This window comes from Anopheles maculipalpis, chromosome 2RL, assembly GCF_943734695.1.
Source record: "Anopheles maculipalpis chromosome 2RL, idAnoMacuDA_375_x, whole genome shotgun sequence".
NCBI lineage: Eukaryota > Metazoa > Arthropoda > Insecta > Diptera > Culicidae > Anopheles > Anopheles maculipalpis.
In genome coordinates, this window is record NC_064871.1 from 40,467,355 (window position 1) to 40,487,590 (window position 20,236).

Here is a 20,236-nt window from a genome sequence, read left to right on the forward strand (position 1 = left end):
CGGCGTGCCGTAGATAAGCAGCCGGAAGACGGCAAACAAACAAACAGACATAAATTGGAGAGTTGGTAAAACACGAACAAAAATGAGAAACAAATTTTCCTGATCAGTCTTTGACACGCGCCTCGTGATGATGGTGTACCGACGTCCATGATGACGATGATGATGGGAAGCTTGAAATGCCGATCACATGCCGCACAAGTGTTTCCTCTCAGGGCTCGATAGCGATTTTTCCTACCCAGTTGAATTCCACCCACTACATCGCCACGCTGGCCGATTTGGTCGAGCTGTGTCACTCACTTTCTCCATTCGATTAGTTGTTTTCTTTTTCCTTTATTTTCCTTCATGGTCCCTAAGTGATTCCTCTTCGATGCTCCCTCCACGATGACCGTGAAAATTGTGCGCTAGGGAATAAGGTCGGCCTGCTCGAGTGGACACGCGCCTGAATTCTCCATCCTCCATCCGCGTGTGTGCGTCTGTGTGTGATGGAAGATTTTGTTTTTCACTGTGCCCGCTGGAAGAACAGCTTCAGCAGCTTAATGACTGGCGCTTCAAACATTAGTGACATTCCGAACGCGATCAGGAACGAGATGACCGCATTACCGAAGAAGGCCGTGATCTGACGATAAAAAAAAAACATGAAACAGATCCAAGCAGGCAGTGACAGAGAAAAGATTAGACGAAAGGTAAGGGAGAGAGAGACAGGAACCGGAACGTCCAAAACAATAGAATTGAAAAGAAATCAATTTTGGGGGAAGACCGGAAAATTGTATCCACCATTGCCGCCAATGGGGCATGCCAGTGGGAGATCCAAATTTTCGAAGAGATTTTTTTTGGTTTTGATTTTGTTTTGCTGTGTCTCTTGGTCGAACCAGCTCTACTTACGATGATGACGTGCTGCAGGTGCATTGGAGCTTCGAGCTGGAACGAGGTAGCCATCATGACGACCGGATGGATCAGGTAGGTACAGTAGGCGAGTCGGCTCAGCGGGAAGAACCCCCTGTACGACAGAAGCCCATTGACAAAGTCCGAGTAGCCCCAGCAGCAGGACAGCGTTATCCACATCAGCGCCAATCCCCAGGCTATTTGTGGGAGAGCAAAACGGATATACCGGCAACATCGGCAAGCCAAACAGTGTCCGGAAACAGCAGGGAAAAAAGGGAAATGAAGAAGCAGGGAGAATGGTGGTCAACAATCGATTTATGATTCTGTGTGTGTAAGTACGTATGTATGTTTGTGCTTGTGTTTTATTTCGTAGGACAACTGCTGTATAATAAGCTAGTGAAGATTCGATTATTGATTTTTCCTTCAGTCTGCCAAATTAAAATGCTTGCACTCGTGCTACTCGTAATGGAACTGCTCGGCTACTAAGAATACTACTGTTCTTCGCTTTGTTCTTCGATGAGAAACTTCAGAGCATGACGCTTCAGAAAGTTCGTTGCTAGCAGCAACCGAAGAAGAAGCATCCGCCCAGCAACCGATTACTTGATTACTGCAGATGTTATACATGAATAATTCGAAAGCAGTTTAAATTAATGTGATTCCACATCCGGAGAGCAGGAATATCGATCGTAGAAGTTTGCACAGAACAAGCGCAATTTTGTGTGTTGCGCTTGTCAAACAACGAGCTAGAGCAAAAAGAAGTCAGTAGGGTAGTTTTCCGGTGGCTTTTTTTTTTTGCCACGCAAAGCACAACTTATGAAAAACTTGTACGACGAAGCATCATCAGTGCGACTTTTGCAACGCTTTTTGCGCGCTAAGCAAACAATAGCTACCCGTAGCACAGGTGTTTGTCGAGCGAGAAAAATTCGCGTACTTCAGCTAAGTTCTTTTTCTACTATCTGTACTTGTGTGAGCAGTAAATATTAATCAAAACTTTTCCACAAACTGGCAATGATACTTACAAGATGACAATTCCCTGCTGTACCATACAAGAAACGAGATGATCGCTACAAACTCAAAAGCAACCGTCAAACCGTCGGCAGAGCTGGTGGAACGCATTCTTAATTAACCAACGCCGAAAGGTGTGCGGACAAAAACATCAACAAAAAAAAAAAGCTTCATCAAAACTATCCACCAATGTGGTGGTCATGTTCAATTAAGACGCTATCGAAACCGAACCGAACCAAACATTTCGGACCAGAAGAACCAGCATTTTCCCGTGGGGAAGGGGGGGGGGGGGGAAGTTACTCGCTGCGACAAAGGAGGGTTAGAAAAGCTCCCGGGGAATTGTGACCGGGTAATTGTTTTGTCGCTGTTTTCTCCAAACTTGACCAGAGTGGCAGCAAGGCCAATTGTTTGAGACGGTTTTCATATTTTTTGCTGTCCATCTTTCCCGGCCATTCCCTTTACAACCGTAAAATGGTGTCGGATGGGTGTACTGCTTTTTTTGGTCGTGGGGCTTGTCGAAGCAAATTGAATTCTTCGCCGCACCATTTGCTGGTGGGTCAATAGCAACTGTTGAGCTTTTGTTTCGTGGAATGCGTGGTCGAAATTTTTCGAAATGGAAATTTATGGCAGCGCCGGGAATAGGGACATCGTGTACGTGTAATAGAAAAGTGAAGATTGGTTCGATGCAAAGAATGAAAAGCTTTCGAAACCACCCGAGATAAAGTTCCCATCCATACCAGCGAAGAGGACCAGACCAGACGTCACACTTCAATGGCGAACTTGTTTGAAAGCCACTTCCAAGATCCAAACGTGCAGTGAAGGGGTGAAACTCATCCAATCTTCCACAGAGCCACAAACGTCTCCAGCAGTGCTGCGCTTTGATTAGGGGCAAAGAAACATCTCTTTCAACCAATCAAATCTAAACAAACCGTGACCTTCCTTGAAGGGACGCATAGTTTGCGCTTTATCATGTTCAATGAATAAATTCACTCGAAAAAATTGAAGAAATGTTTAACTAAGCTACCCACGTTGCATTTGAGCGTAACTAATTTAAAAATAACGGTTGATAAATTTACCTGAATTCATCTAATACAAATTTTAGATACATACAAGTACTAAAAGCACTGGAAAACAGGTCCGAAATAAGGTTTGCCATTTTTGGCCAACTACCAAGCGACAAACGCACTGCTACCCTAATAGCTTTCCATCGAAAGCATTAGGAAAATAATGGCACAACCGAATAATGACACTCACCCACTAATGTCTTCATTATTGCCCTCCTGTACGCTCCCACACCAACCCCACACACACAGATTGGCAAGCGTTTAGCGTCGAGAATGAAAGTCATCTCTAAACTCCCAAGACTCTCCCCTCAGCCAAAAACTCCAAAACCGTACCGAGTCATTACCATACCTTTCCTTCACTTGGTAGTGGTCATCAGCAGAGGGCCAGTCTCGGAAACGGTGGTCCAACTACTACAAAACTACTGAAGGGCCCCTCATGGTGGCGCTACACCAACACCGTTCATGTCAGGAAATGGTCGCTCGCAACATTTTAGCCAATCAAATCGATCGGAAACGGAACAAAAATTCACTTTTTTTGTGTACACATCTTGTTCAGTCCAAATGTCTTGCTTTCTTTCACTAAAGATGATTTCCAACCGTCAGAAATTACTTGTCCCGCTCGCCTTTCCACCCGGGGCTTTCCACCCATCTAGTGGCTTAATTCGATTCGACGAGGGATATGAAGGTGTACAATTTTGAGCAACACTTCAATTAGCCGCTCTGGTCACTTTCCTAATGTCAGCTTCTTGGCGGCTTTTTTTCTCTGGAAAGCTTTTTTCCCTTTTAATGCTTTTTCCTTCTTTTTCTGTGTGTGTGTGTGCATGTGTAAGGAAATCGGAATGGAAACGCGTCCTACACTCCCTTTTTCGGCATAACATATTGAACTTCTAACATCGGAAAGCATTGTGAAGCTTTAAATGAATTGTTGAGAAATTTCACCATCAACCCAAAAGTTCCTGCCCGCTGTGAGGGTTGCCTTAAAAGAAAGAACAAAAGAGGAAAAAAAATCGAAACACCCCAAAAACACCAAGCGACCGTCCACTTACTCTCCGGATGCACTTCTGACGCAGAAATGGAAGATTTCGAAGACGGCGAGTTTCATTTTTTTGTTTTGTTTTGGGTTCACATTTCGAACGTTTTTAGCACAAATCAGTGTCAACAAGTTCTTCACTTTCATGTCCAACTAATCTTGACGCACGGCTTCACGTCTGCCTCCAGTGAGAAGTGAAAAAAAGCGATCCGAGCTCTAATACCGAGGAAGCGGCATACCATTCCGGCCAGAAAGTAATTTCCAGTTTCTGTACCGAAAATTTTCTCCTTCCCCCGTCCTTCGTGGGGGCCCTTTCCGGTCGTCTACTGGTCGCTAGTCTTGCTCTCCCTTTCCATCCGATCTGTGATACGTTTGAAGTGCAAATTATAATCATTTGTATCGCCACTCGAATTCACCTGGCTGTACTACCGGGAGAGAGCTTTCCTTTCAAGCTGCTTCACTCGTTCGGGATGATTCCTCCCGAAGATGGATGGAGTAATGAGCTTCACACTCGACAAAGTGTCTGGTACGGCACTTTTGGCATCCAATAGTTCCAAACACTTTCAACGCGTTCGTCGGGGAATACATTTGCATTTCAATAGCATGGATAGTGGGGAGAAAAAGTGTAGGCAAAGTTTCATGAGAATAGCTCTGTTGCTACAATGTACCCACATTTCCGACCCACAAGAGCATCTACTTGGTCTGGGGTGGTCTGGTGCAGTTTGTTCTCTAGCTCTGCTTTTGTTTGTTTGTGCACGGATCGGATCGGTTTGACACACATCTATCTGCCAGGATATGCGGGTTGGGTTGCAGCAGGATAACCCCCCCCCTCATTTGGTGCCACGAGAACAATTGCAACTGCGCTATCGCGACGTTGTCGCTAATTACGTTAAGCAAAGCTTTACGTGAATGTTCATTAGCATTGCTTATGATGGAACCGTATCTAACAAATGTTAACAACTGAACCTGACACTGTTTAACATTATGACAATTGCAATGGAATTTAATTAATTCTCGAAACGGCGTGTACCACGTGGACGCGTACCACCGCGTAAAGACCTTACACTACACCTCATTCGGTTTAATTCATCATCGGAAAGTGTGGCAATGGTATTAAAAACCAAAAACGAAAACACTCGACACATTTATCCAATTAACAATGTAATGGAATTGGGAAGACCACATGCAGCTTACTGGGCGCTGATTTGTTGACATGAATAGTGTACCAATAAACCAAAGAAAATTATATTAACAAAAAAAAAAAAGGTGATACCGGCAGAACGTTCCACATCTGCTCATTCAATATGCATTTTAAATTGCTTTTGGAAAATTTATCGTACTACGCGGTGCTCCTTTTTTTCGCCGTTACGAAGTGTTGTAATTATGATTTAATGGTAAATTGTTTCCCTTTTCTTCCATGGCTTTTCGTTCAAATTTTATTATTATGTTGAAGATTTATTGATGGTTCCATGTTTAAAAAAAGAGTTCCATTAAATGATAAATGACAACGGTAATAATTGCTTTTAGGTGAAGATAGGAAAACACTCAGTGGCTGTCACTACGCTGCAGAATAAACTCGAAAACGTTTTAAATATTGTATGTAAATCTGCATCAAAATTCGGCACGGCAAGGAGTCACATTGTGAGACTTTACCAGACGTAAAAGCTTATGAGCAGCTATCAATTAAAATAATTGTTGCATACTTTCGGGCGTTGTAAATCGTACGACAGCAAAATCAAGCCGCAATTAAACACAGATTAAATTTAATGCAATGTAAGCTATTCCTGTAGCGATCAAAATCAATCAAAAGTGGATTGATATATGACAAGTACGTCGCACGACACGACACAATATCGAATATAAAGTAATGGTCCTCTACTATCAGGAGTATTCATTATTGGATTGACAGGTTGGCTGATAATTGTTTTTTTCTAACATGTAGATCATGCTAGTAAAATTAAATCCACATAAGTTTTAGTTCTCACCAACCTTGAAACGAGCTCTCTCAAAATTTTGATACCATTCGGACAATAACCTAGTGAGTTAGAGCTTTTTGTGTGTCGCAAATTTTGTGTTTTGAACAATTAAGGAAAAGAAGGAATTTCGCGGGATGATAATTTATTGCTTTTTGAAGGGAAAGTCACAGTCATAGTCAAAAAATGACTGGAAAACTTGACCTGCTTGACACTGCTCCACCATAATCAACCGTCAAGTATTGGCATTCTGAATTTAAACATGGTGAAAAAAGCACTGAAGACAGTGCACTAACAAGAAACATAAAATATATCAACAAAAATTTTAAAATCAACCATAATATGAAGTTGATTGAGGTAGATGACACCCTAAAGATATGTAAGGAACGTGCTGGAATTATGAGAAAGCTCTGTGTAAAATGATTGTCTCGCTAGCTCACATTTGATCAAGAACAACGAGTTGATGATTCCGAGCAGTTTTACAAGCTGTTTGAACGAAATATATCCGAGTTTTTGTTTCGGTGTGTTGCCATTGATGAGACCTGGCTTTACCACTACACTTCAAAGTCCAATTGCAAAATAACCGAGTGGACTGGACGCGACGAACCTGCTCCAAAGCGGGAACAAACGCAACAATCAACTGCCAAGGTAATGGCATCAGTTTTTTTGGGATTCGCAAGGAATAATCTTCCTCGACTGTCTTGAGGAAGGAAGGACCGCAAACATTGGCTACTACATCAAGTTATTGGAGCGTTTGAAGGACGGAATCGCCGAAAAACGGCCCCATTTGAATAAAAAACTATTTTGTTTCATCAATTTGTTTCCAGACAATGTTCCGTGCCACAAATCAGTGAAAACAATGGCAAAAACTCCAATGGGAATTGGGCTACGAATTACTTCCCCAACCACTGTATTCCTCAGTTCTGGCTTTCAGTGGCTATATGTCTTTTTATCAGATCTCAAAAGGATGCTCGCTGGGAAGAAATTTTAAGCGAACGAAGAGGTGATCGCCGAATCTGAGGCCTATTTTGAGGCAAACCTATTACTACTACAAAAATGGTATCCAAAATTGAAAGACTGCTATGGTTGGTGTATCACCCTTGAAGGGATGCATGTTGGTTGAAATAAAATAATTTTGCCAAAAAGTTGTGTTTATATCATAGGCCTAACAATTATCAGCCTTTGGTAGGCCGGCGCCGGTCTTCAAACGGCAGGACCGGTACTGACTGACTATCGGTATCGGTAAGCCTTGTAAGCCATTAGATGGCCAGCGTGACCTTAAAAGGTCGTTAACCCAAGAAGAGAAGCATAATCATATCATATTTGTTGCTAAAGAATTATTTAGCAACATTTTTAAACTGATTTTACAAATCCTACGTGTGCAGAGTGTAATGTTTTGGTTGTGTAATAATAAAACGATTCTCCTTCTTATCATCATCTCCTCTCAACTTACCCGTGTGCCCAACGCTCACATACCAAGCCGTCCAGTGTACGCTTAGTTCACCGTTCCAAACGCCAAAAATCAGCGCAATCAATATACCCGTTGAAATGGTCCACAGCAGAAGCCTCAACGGTGGTACAATTCTCGGCGCATTTGGACGACGGTACAATATGTAGCCCGTTATCATACCTGAAAAAGGCCGCAAGGGATAGAGTAAAGACAGAAAAGAATAACATTTGATGCTTGATAAGACAAATGTTTTGTTCATAAAGCAAAGCACACTCACCGACGATGTATGGCCCAATGCGTTGCCACGGCTTATCATACAGTATGTCGAATGATTCGAACGGATCGGCCACCTTGTACGTGTAGCGATAGTGCAGCGAAAAGTAGATCGACAGTAGCCACGAACCGCCCAAACACAGGAACAGCAGCCCAACGGCGAGACGGAAATTTCTATCCCAAACGCGATCGTACGTGAATGCACCGGCAGAACCAGCAGACAAGAAGAAAATGGGAGACAAAAATAGGTTCGGTTAATCATCGGGAAAAGTGGAGCACCAGCATAGAAGCTGTCCATCGTGTGTCCAAAAATAGTCACAAAACCATTGCAACGCAACGGGATCAAGCGGCACCAAACATTCCCGGTGTAAGGTGGTTCGCCTTACCTGGAGGATACCATGAGTAGCACGATCGCAATGACGTAGAACTGCATATCGTTCGCCAGATACCAGGACCAGATCATACACATCTCGGTAAACGGGAACCAGTTGTTGACGTAGAGAATGTTGCGCCACCAGAACCGATCGCACGTAATGTGATCGATGATGCCCGGCGTGAATACGGATCGATCGTACGTCCACCTGTCCGGGGGAGGGAAAGAAAAGAGACCAAGGTAAATGTATTCATTCCATCCAGGCAGTTCCGCGGGCAGTTCCCCTTTATTTTTCCTTTCGAATCAAGATGTTGACCCACTGCCAGCAAAGAGGATTAAGACATTTTTGGGCTGTCGGGCATTAAGGGATCGTTATTAACATGACAAAACATGGATGCACAACAGTGAGAAAAGCAGCTGCTGATAGGCTAGGTGGAGTGGAAAACAGGGTACCAAACCTACTTTAGGATGATTTCGTTCGTCACTATCGTAAACCAGTAGACAGGAGTTAGCCGCAGGTAACGGTATAAGATCGAAAGGCCAACTTTACGGGACGCTCCACCGAGGGTTGTATTGCGGCTTGCCGGAGACTCTCGATTGCCGCTGGTAGCGGTACCATTCGATTCCTCGGTTGGTAAGGTTTTTGAGGCCGGTTGGCCCGATTTGGTCACCGATTTCATGTACAGGTACACGATCAATAGACCGCTGATGAAAAAGAACGTATCGACGGAAAAGGTTGCGTTGCCGACGAGCTGATACAGGAAGGAACGTTCTGCAATTTTGCGTCCGAACTGAAAAGATACCAAAAATAGAAAGCATGCAATTAGGACAGAGCCGCTAAGGCGTTCATAATGATGCATCATGTTATGGTTGAAAATCCTTACCCGATTCTCGGACACTGCAAACAACTGCAGGTACGTATGGACTAGCACTGTCCAGAGCAGGGAGTAGAGCCGCAAACCATGCACACACGTCAGCGAATCCTAGCACAGTAGTAAGAAGAGAGTTAATTTGATGGTTAACTTCGGAAAAGGAAAAGTAAAGGAATGTGGACCGCTTTTCAATCGATTACGGAATTGGAGCCCCAGCTATCGGATCGCACCCAAGGGAATCGTTTATATTCAAAAGTGGACGATTCATTCTAGTGACGGTGGTGGTACTACATTCGATTGATTGCTTTTTCGGGTGAAACAAAATGGTTTTTATCGAAATAGACCATCAACGGCAACCGTATCGCCTACAACACAGCGGCCAGCAGTTCCAAGACACTATGTAAATGTGAAAGAAAAGTTAGCATTCGGACTGTAAAGCTCGCACTGCTGCTGTCCGCACACACACACAAGCAAAGTACGGGGCAGCATGGGTCAGAATTAATGACCATCCCGTCCCAAGGTTTGTGGGCCGCAATCACGCAAATCAAACACTGGATACAATGTTTACCAGCGCACGAATGTAAAGTTTACATTAAACTAATCCCTCAGAAGGAGGTTCTCCAGTTCAGCTCATCTCCTGTTCTCTGCTCAATGTCTCCATCTAAATGCTAACGTCAATAAGAATGCATTGACCGGATTTACGGATCACTTGGACGGTTCGATTATCCATCATTCACCACCCCACAAACAATGGAAGCTCTTGGCCATTTCAGTTTCTTTTTTCCAACATCTGTTCAATACGTAATGGAATTAGCATTCACCGAATCACATGCACCGAGCCTCAAGATCATTGCTTTCTTATTCCTTCACAAACAATTCACTCCCTGGGGCCAATCGTAAGGTGGCCAATCTTTGCCGGCGTAGTACATGGAATCGATAGCTAGATTTTCCTCCCCTTTTATCCCATTTCGAGAGGCTGAAAGAGGAGGCGAATGTGTGTCGTTCATCGGGTTCACTTACCTCGCCGGCACGTTCCACCGACAGGATCGATGCCGCATTCGGTCCCACATCGAAACAGGCCAGGATGCGGTGCAGTGAGACTGTAAAAATGGGGTATGGAAAGGCATGAAATATGCAACGGTAAGTAACGCCGGAAGCTTCCCTGGAAGCGAATGTTATGCCCTAGGTAAGTTCAATGTAATGGTTTGCCTTCAGGTAAGAAAGGTAAGTCAAGTGGGGCAGTTACAGTGTTGGTCGTTTTAATGGGGAAGGTTTACATCTAAGCTAGAGCTGCTGCTGATGCTGCTGTTATCAAGTCACTAATTTCAAGAGTCGTACTCGAGCGTGGAAAGTTTCTTACGATATTTCTTTTTGTGGGATCAGTAGATAGTCCTTTTTACCAGTTTACTGATGTTAAACTATTATCAAACTATTTTTATTTCATTGGAATACAATTTCATAAGAAACATGCTGCAGTCCTCCAGTTAAGAAGTAGGTTTTAAACAACGGATTATTAAAAAAGGAAAAGATTGAGACATACGAGCGGATCTATGTCGCGCAGATTGAATCAATAAGATACCTAAATAAATCAGTATCTCGGCGCGCTTGTCCATTGTATCCTCAAAAATCCTTTATCGCTAGTTTTTAGCTTTTGTCAGTATTTGTTTTTTACTTTTGAAAATTTTCATAATAAATTTTCATTACTTATAATTATTTTTGACTGTATTTTCCAGTCAGTTTCCCGAACTATCGAGTCACCTTATCACAGGTGACTTATCGCACTATGGAAATTCGGCATCTATCTTTCAAAACGGATTTGGCAGCCAGATGCCGGTCTGAAAATCGGAATTGCAAAATTCCTATTTCGTTTTGGGTGACAAATATTTTTCAAATGGAATTCAAGGTGTTGCTCTTAACCCGGATTAATTGTAAATAACAAAAGAAAGCATGTTATTAGTTTTTTTGTGATTTTTCGAGCTCGAAAATGCACGAAAAACTATCTCCGTGTTCAAATTTTGAAGTTGGAGTACGAAATCTGACAAATGTGTTGTCACACGGGTGGACGACATTTTTCTATCAAAGGTCCTTAATAAAAGATAAAATCCTAAATTCGTGGACACAATTATTTCCCCTGTAATAACCCCTTAGGAGACCACCTGGACGTAGCAATTACTCTTTTTTAACTCTTGATTGCTATAATTTATTTGACCTTTAATTAAGCTACTTTCACTCAAATTACTTTCACGCAGAGGTTCAACCTCATCGGCAATAGAAAATGGTTGCATTGAATTATCATAAGAAGGAGTTTTCAACACATAAAACCCTCTGAATATCATAATTTTTCTAATGTTTTCTCACTATAACTCAAAATGGCCGTATTCGCCTGCTTCTAAACCTTGCACTGCTAGCTCTGTACTTGAGCTTTATTTGAACATATCAATTTAAATGAATTATAAAAATTGTACTGTAAAAATTAAATTCCTATCACTGTATTCCCATGCTCTTACGCACAATCCAGACCAGATCGATTCATGTAACAACACTTACAGCGTGTTTCCTTGCGCTCCTTGCTGTACAATCCATCCGCGGCCGGCGACTGCTGCCCATTACCACCACCCGACACATTGTTGTTACTTTCCACATTGATTTTGTGCATCTCGAGCGTATCACCCTTCCGGCCGCCATCGCCCACACCATGCTCCCGCTTGATGTGATGCCCATCCGCCTCTACTCTGGACGGGTCGAGCACTTTCTTCGACCAACCTCCTCTTGCTTTCGGTTTCGAGCTTTCCGTGCCGCAGGATGCGTACGCTATGACCGCGCTCAGCACCGTCAGGACCGTGCTGAAAATAGGTAACTTAATTATTAATGAAATTTATTACTCCTTTAGCACCGCTTTTTCGCCCCACGCTCCGGGACAGCAAGACCAAAGCGGTGTCCCGGTTCACTATCCCGCAGGACACTCCCGTGGGTGTGATATTAATAGACAGTGCAAAAAGCGGGAGTGTGAAACGAAAATAATAAAACAACGTACAACAGTGCAAACACTTTCGGATCGCTCCACAAATTGTAGCTGCCGGGGACGGGTCGCACATGCAGGACAGTGAGCGCACTGGCCGGGCTCCCGTTCGGTAACGGGGTGGACGCAACGACCACGTTCAGCGTGCTATTGTTAAGCAGATTCAATGCCGGATCACTACGCAGCAGCTCGGTGATGTCGTCTATCGTGCACGACTTGGGCAAGCACTGTCCCAGCAGGATCGAGCTGGACTGAAGCGAAAAAGTAGAAGTAGAAGAAGCCACATTTGTTTTTGCGCGCACATTTTCTATTAAGCACACAGAATGGTCGAATGGTTTACCTGGGTGGAGAGCAATCGTTCCAGTTGGACAGATATTTTTGCCACGAAAAATCGCATCTCAAGCTGCCGTGCTCCCGGTGGCATTGGAGTGAGCCGTAGCACACGATTCACCTCGTCACAGAACGTCAGTGAACCCATCCAGAACTCGTTACCAAAAAAGTACTGACCACCGTACCGGCCACTAGAGTCGCTCGCTGTGTTAAATAAGGATGGGAAAGATGAAGGACCATTAATGTCGTGTTAAATACTTTTCCAAATTGAATCAGATAAATTATTAAACTGTACCGTCAGAAACAAGTTTGCTTTAAGCACTACAAAAATACTACGTTCGAGTTTTGATTAATACCTTATCATCAACAATCACACTCGTAAAAACTAATTTACAACTTCATTAAATACCCACTGTGGACACCCGCAAAACTCGATCCCGATTTCAAACTCGAGCGCACGAGAACAACTGTTTAAGCTGTCATTTGCACAACCCAGCACTGGTACTCTACCGTTTAATGATCTCGTCCAAAAAGCTTAAAACTATATAAAACCCGCAGATTTTGTGTAAACCCTTTCCCCGGGACGGGACGGCCCGCGCCTCATCCATTGCGGTGTGCGTGTGTGTGAGTTGCGTTAAATTATTATTTAGCAATTAACACCTACCACAACCGGACACGTTATCACACTATTATCATCATGTTGTTTATGGGATAAACAAATAAATCAACTATTTTACCGCTGCCGAAGCGTTAAAACAACCGTTCAACTAATTGATGTTCGAACCATAATTTTGCTCACGAGCGCACAGTACCGTTCTAAGCGGTGGTGCATTTTTTTTTTGTTAGTGCATTCACACCCTGTCCATTGTCTGCGCCGAGCTGGCAGATAATTGCACAAGCAGGTCCAAACAAGCAGCATGCTCTATTAGTGCTGCGGTACTCCAAAAGGGCATCATGTCGGATCGCGACGCGTAATCTAACCGTACAATCCAGACAAGGCCCCAAAAAAAAAATGGTTGTAAAGCCCTGCGAGACATCGTGCCAATGTGAGCCGAGCGCCAAGCACCCAGCAGCATATGCTTCGAATAAATAGCTCACCAGGAACTTTAGAACTTTGGAGGGAAAGAAACCGCAACACCCTATGGAACGGGTGGAACGGTCCGATTTAAAGAGAGCAACCAGTGGCAAGCAGAAGAAAGCAGCAACAAAAAATTTAAACAAAATGCCTACAAATGAACCCACCGGTGCGTAACTGTGTACCAATTATTACCGCTTTAAGACGCCAAAAAAAAAAAAGCGGCAAAAAATCAACTAGAGTACAAGAGAAAAACTGTGCAGCCGAGGTGCTGAAAGGTGTGCATTACCTCATCACATGCGACTTTATGGACGTGGTAGACGAAGGGCGGCGGAACAATACCACCGAACCGAGCGCGAGTCACGAGTTACACCGAGGCACACAAAAACAAAAAGAAAACGGTGAAAAATGCTACTTTCAGGGCTTAGAATGTTTAGAATTTTTCGCGCCATACACACACACATCAATCGACCAATTTTACATCCCGATCAATCGCAACCTAATTGGGATGGCAGCAGCAACCTTCGAACACTGGCTCTTATGGGTCTCTTTCGGCACAAGACAAAATGCGTTGCTTTCTCATTAGATGATCAAGCCGGTGTTTTTTTTTTGGGGGGGGGGAGGGGGGGGGGCATAGTAGACAAAACCGTTACCGCTAATCTCCATGTCCATGAGTCCCGAACGTTCGGAACGAGAACAATCCCGAAAAACAAGAAAGTTTTCTTTTAATTGTGCTAAAGGTACTGCTACTTTGAATTAGATTTGTGGGAGAAGAAAAAAAAACAGACGATACAAGAGAGAATTCAATTGTGAAACAGAATTTAAAGTGAATTCGAATGATACCACGGCACAAGAAAAATCCTGCACAATCACTGACACAAATTAAATAGACAAGAAAAGCCGTTGACAAAAACCAATGCTCCCTTCGTATCGCTCCCTAATAATTTGCAGGATTTTATTGACCAAAGAACATATTTTCACAGTTCCTTTTTCCTTTCCTACATTTTGATTACTAACCGTGATTGAACGGACACAAAAAATCAGGAGCTGCATGACCCACTTGTTAAGTAATTTATCTCTATTTTTTTTGTCCCAAAGTTACCCGGTCATGCTTCATGATTCAGCAAAGATTGCCTATTCGCGAACTGCTCTCACTGCTGCTTGCAAAACGTTAATGTAACAAAACATAGTAAAGTGTACGATCATGGTGTTTAATATGATTTGCATTTTGAGCAATTATGCTTCATGATTAATAAACTAATTTCTTTTCAAGCAGTATTGCTTGTGTAATGAACATATGTTAAGCTTCGTGGCTTTTGGCTTACGTCTTGGGGTAAAGAACTGGAGACTATAAATATACAATTAATGAACAGCCAACGATACAAGTTGAAGGAAGCTGGTTTGTATGACTAAAGATTGCTAAACATCTTGACATAAAAAGAGTAAAGATAGTAAATCACAGCATTAAACACCACTTGCTATTGTTTAATCTAAATTATTAATCAATTGCTAAAAACTTGTCGTTCTTATCACGAAAAATAGGGCAAATTTTTAGCATGATCGTGGCCTGGTGCAGCTTAAGTTTCTTTGTATAAAATCCTGTCCTTTATCAATCAATTTAACAATGCATTTATAAGCAATGTAAACGTCCATTTCCCTAGAAATAACATATGTGACCACCAGATTAATACACAAAAATGTACGTTGCAATATGGATCGCAGCTGGTAGCTTTTCTTGCTTCATTAATTAGAACACACCATCCTTCGCTTATTGTTAATGCATCATCGATCATTTCTCATTTAGTTTCCCGTTTCTACGAACAACTCATCCAACATATCGCTTCTTCATAGCATCCACCATAAGAAATCGCTTCTTCAATAGCATCCACCCCAAAATAGGAAGGGATTGGGGTCTACCAAAATGAAGGAAAGGAGCGGTAAAACCATAATTACTCATACCATAATTAGACCCGTTTTAGCGTTCATTCTTCTGCGAAAATGCTGCTGAAGCTATGCGGCGCTTTTAATTCACCACACAACTCAAGCAGTTGACTGATCGAGTCTCATTTTGTGTGATGCAAAATAATTTATTTTGCAATAGATCGCTCACTAGTATGACATGGGAGACAGCTGATAAATAACGCCAACGTTGAAAGGGTGGCTGGAATTTCCATCGCTGGGAGGGCGTCACCAGACGACACCTACCTTAGCCTAGAGTGTCTCGATCAATCAAACGGCCGTTTTTTGCCACCGGTGCTGGTGTTTGTATGCGGGGGCTAAACATCATAAATTGACCACATAATACGGCGCACCGTAGGAATCGACCATAAAAACATTCGAGCGAAAGGATTATGAAATGAGTGAATGAATGACAATGAATATGTGCTTAACCACGAGCAATTTTTCACGGTATATTCACTCGATCACCCTGATAGGGTACTGTCACCTGGGAAAAGAATTTTCCGGCAAAGATCTTCTGAATATACCATAGCTTCAGCAACGGCTGAGAAAAAGCTCGATTGCATAATTGTTCCTCTTAAGACTTACCCTTCAACGCCCAGCCACGCTGTCGACGGAGATCGCGCAAGTACAGACCAATATGCGCCGCACACTGCTCACCAACACGGCCCTTCAGCTCGATTATATTCCAGTTGCCATGATCGAAGAGGCTTGTGAACAGCTGGAACAAGGTTTCCTCGCCCAATCCCACCAGCTCGGCACGTCGATCGATCACGGCCGCCCCATTACCGGGCACATACGCTACCGATGCCGACGAGGAAGCTGACCACGATGCATCGCCATGATGCACTACCGATCGACCAGATCCCACGGACCGGTTTGTGTGTGACTTACGGGGCACCGTACCCGCCGTGTCTGCCGGATGTGAGATTTTTGCTTTCCGTTTCGGCACTCGGAAAACATTGTCCGTGTATTTGTAGACGGGTGGCGACCCTGCTCCGGTGCGTACCGAGGATGTTTCGTAGTTTGGCAGTGCCAGATCGGCCTGGTTCGGATCGAGCCGATCGAGCGCCGATTCTCGCTGATTTATCCGCTCGTTACCATGGCTATAGGGACGAGCTGCAGCTTTGTGGTCGTCTGCTGCCGTCGAATCCCTGCCCGGTGGTGGCGATTGCGTGTTATGCGTTGCATAAGTATGCTTACCACCATCCAACGGGGGAATATTAGAGCCCGGAAATGGTGACAAACGCGCAGCATCCACCGAGCCCGTACGCTCCTGGGCGCATTTCGCTAGTTGCAACTGCACCACCACCAACAACAACAACGACACACTGCACCAACTCGCCAGCACCGAGATACGACGTTCACGTAACCGAGCGATCCGGATTGGTACGGTCAACATTGCACGGCACGGTATGAAGTTGTGGGTATAAAATGCTCCACCACCAGCACCACCACACGTGTTACAGAACGACACACTGGACGAACTGGTTCCATTCACTGATGATATCCGTTCGAAGTAGCTGCTGCAAGAAACACTTGAACTGTTATTGAACTCAATAACAAAATAACTTAACAAATAACAAAACTACAGGCTCACTTCCAGATGGACGATATTGCAGAATTTTTGAGCGACGTTTTTTTCTCTTAAAAAAGGACAAATTCACAAGCGTATTCTATTCACAGCGCACACTGCACACTGATGCACCAAATACACCACCGGATTGCGCACAGCAAAATATCGATACACGGCACCGTTCACCATCTGGCCCGGGGTTTAGCTGACGCCGTTCGCCTGATGTCCTGTTCGAGTGAAAGTGAATCCAAGACTGCATGCACCAACTGCAAACTGCAGTTGATGACCGGGATCAAAGCAAAGGTTTTACTCGATACTAATGGTGGTGGTAGCGGTCGTTTAATGCTGCAACTGTACGGCCATACTTGCACGGCACCTTGTTTACCAGCCATCGGTGGCTTACGTCTTGGTGGGTTTTTTTTTTTCTTCAGTGACTTTTTTACGATTTTGACTACAGGTTAGTGGAAACTTAGACTTTGCTACTTGCAGCGTCTTAGCGACCGGTGCGTGTTTTTGGTGGACCATCGAGAGCGAGTGCTGGTGGGAGTGAGTGGTTCGTGTCGAGATGCAATTGCAATGTTTGCCTGCATAGAGTCTACTAAGTGCAGTTGCAGATGCCTAATCCACGAAAGGGAGAGGACCATAGTGTAAGCTTACGCCGCCACTCGATGATCTAACACCGGTTTCGGTTGCCATTGCTACGGGCTGTTGGTTAGGGTGGGAAACTTTGTTGACCCGTTGGGGAAAGGGAACTTAGACGGAACGGTGTTTATTTGTATTAAAGAAAGCATGCAAATATTCCTACTTACTAATGGGTAAAGTGTAGATTTAAACCCGGATTTTGCACATTTCATACAACACAACAACGTGACAGAGCAGCTAATTGGACGAGTGAGTGCCAATATACTGCCGAGCCGGAAGTATAGTTAGAAAGATATTTTGTTATCTTGCTTCATCTACCCTTGTTAGGTACGTGAGCTGATCGCAATGTCTTTCAAAACAAGTTCTACCAACCATTCCACTGCAATGTCCTACGCAACCGTGTGGAAATAAAATCTAGTTCTGATTCGCAACATAATCATCAACAGTTTTGAGCAATGCTCGCTCGCATTGCTTCACGGACACCGAACCACGCGATCGTTATCAATCGACCCACTGACGATGATCGCCTAGTGAAACCCGCTCGATAGCCGCATGTCTCTAGCGATTCTATTCCCTTTGCTAACCCCTTTCGTTGCCCATCAAAAAGGCTCAGCAGCTTGCACTTTCACGAAATTACCACCAACACCAAGCATTTGCAAATGGTTACATCGGTCTGCTCTAGAATGCAACTTGCCAGGCGCTTTCGTAGCGATCACCTGACGAACAATGTGCAACCGATGCGTGCGTGCCTAGTGAAAGACACTGATTCAGCGGGTACACCGGACGCCTGGCCATTGCTAGGCCTTCAGCATTACACCACGAATGCACCACGATCTATGGCATAATATGGCGCCGCGTATGTTGCTCTGCCTCTGTCTTGTTCATGGTTCTTTCTGTTTACAGCTTACCCTTGCACCTCGAAAGGATCGAGTGGATTTTCATGCCGCAAAAGCCTCTTTAGGGTTTTGGAACAGTTGCCTGGTTCAGTTGACCATATGAACGGGCCATCTGAAGGAGGTGAGGCGCAAAGCGACCAAACCATCCCTTCTACGCGGTGAATCAATCGAGCTGGATAATGTGTTGCCTGTGTGTGTGTGTGTGTGTGTGTGTGTTGTGAGTGCCGTATTAAATAATCGATCGATTAAGCAAAACGGGTTCCAGCGTTTAGTATACGTTTTTGCATTTATACGGCTCGAACTCAAACGATGCAAAAAAAACCATTGACCAATTGCACATTACATTTTGCATTAGGCGATTGCACCTCAGGTGAACAAGTGTCTCTCGACCGGATCATCTACTACATCCGGTAAACAATAACAGTAACCTCCTCTTCTAACGCGGAAGTTTTGTTTTTTCTCAAAGCATAAAACAAAAAACAATTTCCCAGACGAGAATTATGCAAAAAGGTGACAGTCTCCCTAGCCGATGTACTACTAATGTACTACTCTCCTATAACTGTCAAAATGTCTTCCACCCGGTTGTCTTTCGTAATGACGTTTTTAATGTGCGCAATTGTCGTTGATTGCCCACGTGTCTTTTGTTTCGGATATGTGTGTCAGCTGTCAAAATAAGCAAACAAAACCGTCCGTTATCGTTGCACGAAACACCCAAGCATGAAGCGTAAACCTTTTACTTGAATTCTCGAGCGCAGCGAGGTGATTAGAATTCCGCAAAGCCAAAGCCAGCCAGCACACACACAGAGCGGCGCATCATTGCGGGACCGAAGTGTTAAGCTTAACCGATTTTAACAGTTAACCATTCAGAATGCGTTTTAGCGGTACGGTAACGTATAAGCCACACATCGGTGGCTGCGATCGATGCGAAGCCAGGCAAAACCGCCCGGGCAAACCGAAGCGGTTCGAAATTATCTCGATCTGTCGCACAGTTAGACGAGTTGATGACGTGAGAGAATGGTTCTGGCGTATGTCTCATTCTTGGGACGACGATCTGGCACTTGCCATGCCGTGCCGAGTAGTACATAGAGGAGAGAAGCAAAAAGAAAACACCACAAGTGCTGAAACTAATTGCATTAACAGTAAGTGTTATTACACCCAACTGTGCGCACCCAACATGATCACCTTCACCTGGTGGTGTGCAGTGAGCTTTGGCAAATGACACACAGCACACTGGCTGCGCAGCGCGTTACATTCATTTATTGGCGTAGTTATGGGTGGCCTCATCATAATCATCTTTGCACGCGTCTTCACATTCGGCTCAGCTGGTGGTGGCTGCTTCCCCGCACAGAACCTAGACGGCTCGGTAATTCGATGCTTTCCATTCTAGTTCTTCTGACGCAATGCGTGCGACAGACTAGTGAGAACTTAGAAAAATAATACTTGCCGCTCATTTAATGGTTCAAAACATTGGGGACAACCACCATTGCAAATCCTGTTAGACTACACAATACAATCGATAGCGTCATTTAAGAATAAGGACAGCAAATTGACGCTCTTCATGTGCTTATTTTTCAATTAAAATTCATTTAAGAATACAACATTTTCCTTTCAAGATGGGAAATGGTCAGCAAGTTTGCTTTCTAGCAATAAAGTGTTCGATTGGCGAGGAAGATGCTCAAAGAGATTTTTTTAATGCTTCATTAGTTCGTAGCACGGATTTTTTTTCTCTCTCTCTCTCTCTCTCTCTCTCTCTCTCTCCGTGGACCATAAATTGCCACCCACCCATTCAACCATCAGGCCTCCCCGTGCCTCATCGG

The 20,236-nt window shown here is 43.9% G+C and overlaps 2 protein-coding genes across 2 annotated transcripts in view; one reads left to right on the plus strand and one right to left on the minus strand.

Moving 5' to 3' along the window:
- LOC126558167 (26S proteasome regulatory subunit 6B) overlaps positions 1–20,236 on the plus strand; it is a 199,445-nt gene that overhangs the window by 41,336 nt on the left and 137,873 nt on the right. The gene's annotated exons all lie outside the window — the stretch shown is intronic.
- Positions 493–16,765, minus strand: LOC126559709 (O-acyltransferase like protein). Its single transcript, XM_050215881.1, has 12 exons — positions 15,894–16,765; positions 12,282–12,475; positions 11,957–12,192; positions 11,470–11,765; positions 9,943–10,022; positions 8,935–9,033; positions 8,513–8,841; positions 8,064–8,258; positions 7,682–7,851; positions 7,408–7,584; positions 883–1,079; positions 493–616 (listed from the first exon to the last, which is right to left on the minus strand). The coding sequence occupies exons 1-12, from the start codon at positions 16,705–16,707 to the stop codon at positions 500–502; spliced, it is 2,904 nt and encodes a 967-aa protein (XP_050071838.1). The 5' UTR covers positions 16,708–16,765; the 3' UTR covers positions 493–499.

Bases quoted from the DNA above. Each gene is read 5' to 3' on its own strand.
- LOC126559709 (XM_050215881.1), bottom strand. From the start codon at position 16,707: ATGTTGACCGTACCAATCCGGATCGCTCGGTTACGTGAACGTCGTATC. The intron at 12,193-12,281 runs GTAAACCATTCG...TTTTCGCTTCAG, and splicing joins AACGATTGCTCTCCACCCAG to TCCAGCTCGATCCTGCTGGG. The intron at 11,766-11,956 runs GTACGTTGTTTT...ACCTATTTTCAG, and splicing joins CCGAAAGTGTTTGCACTGTT to CACGGTCCTGACGGTGCTGA.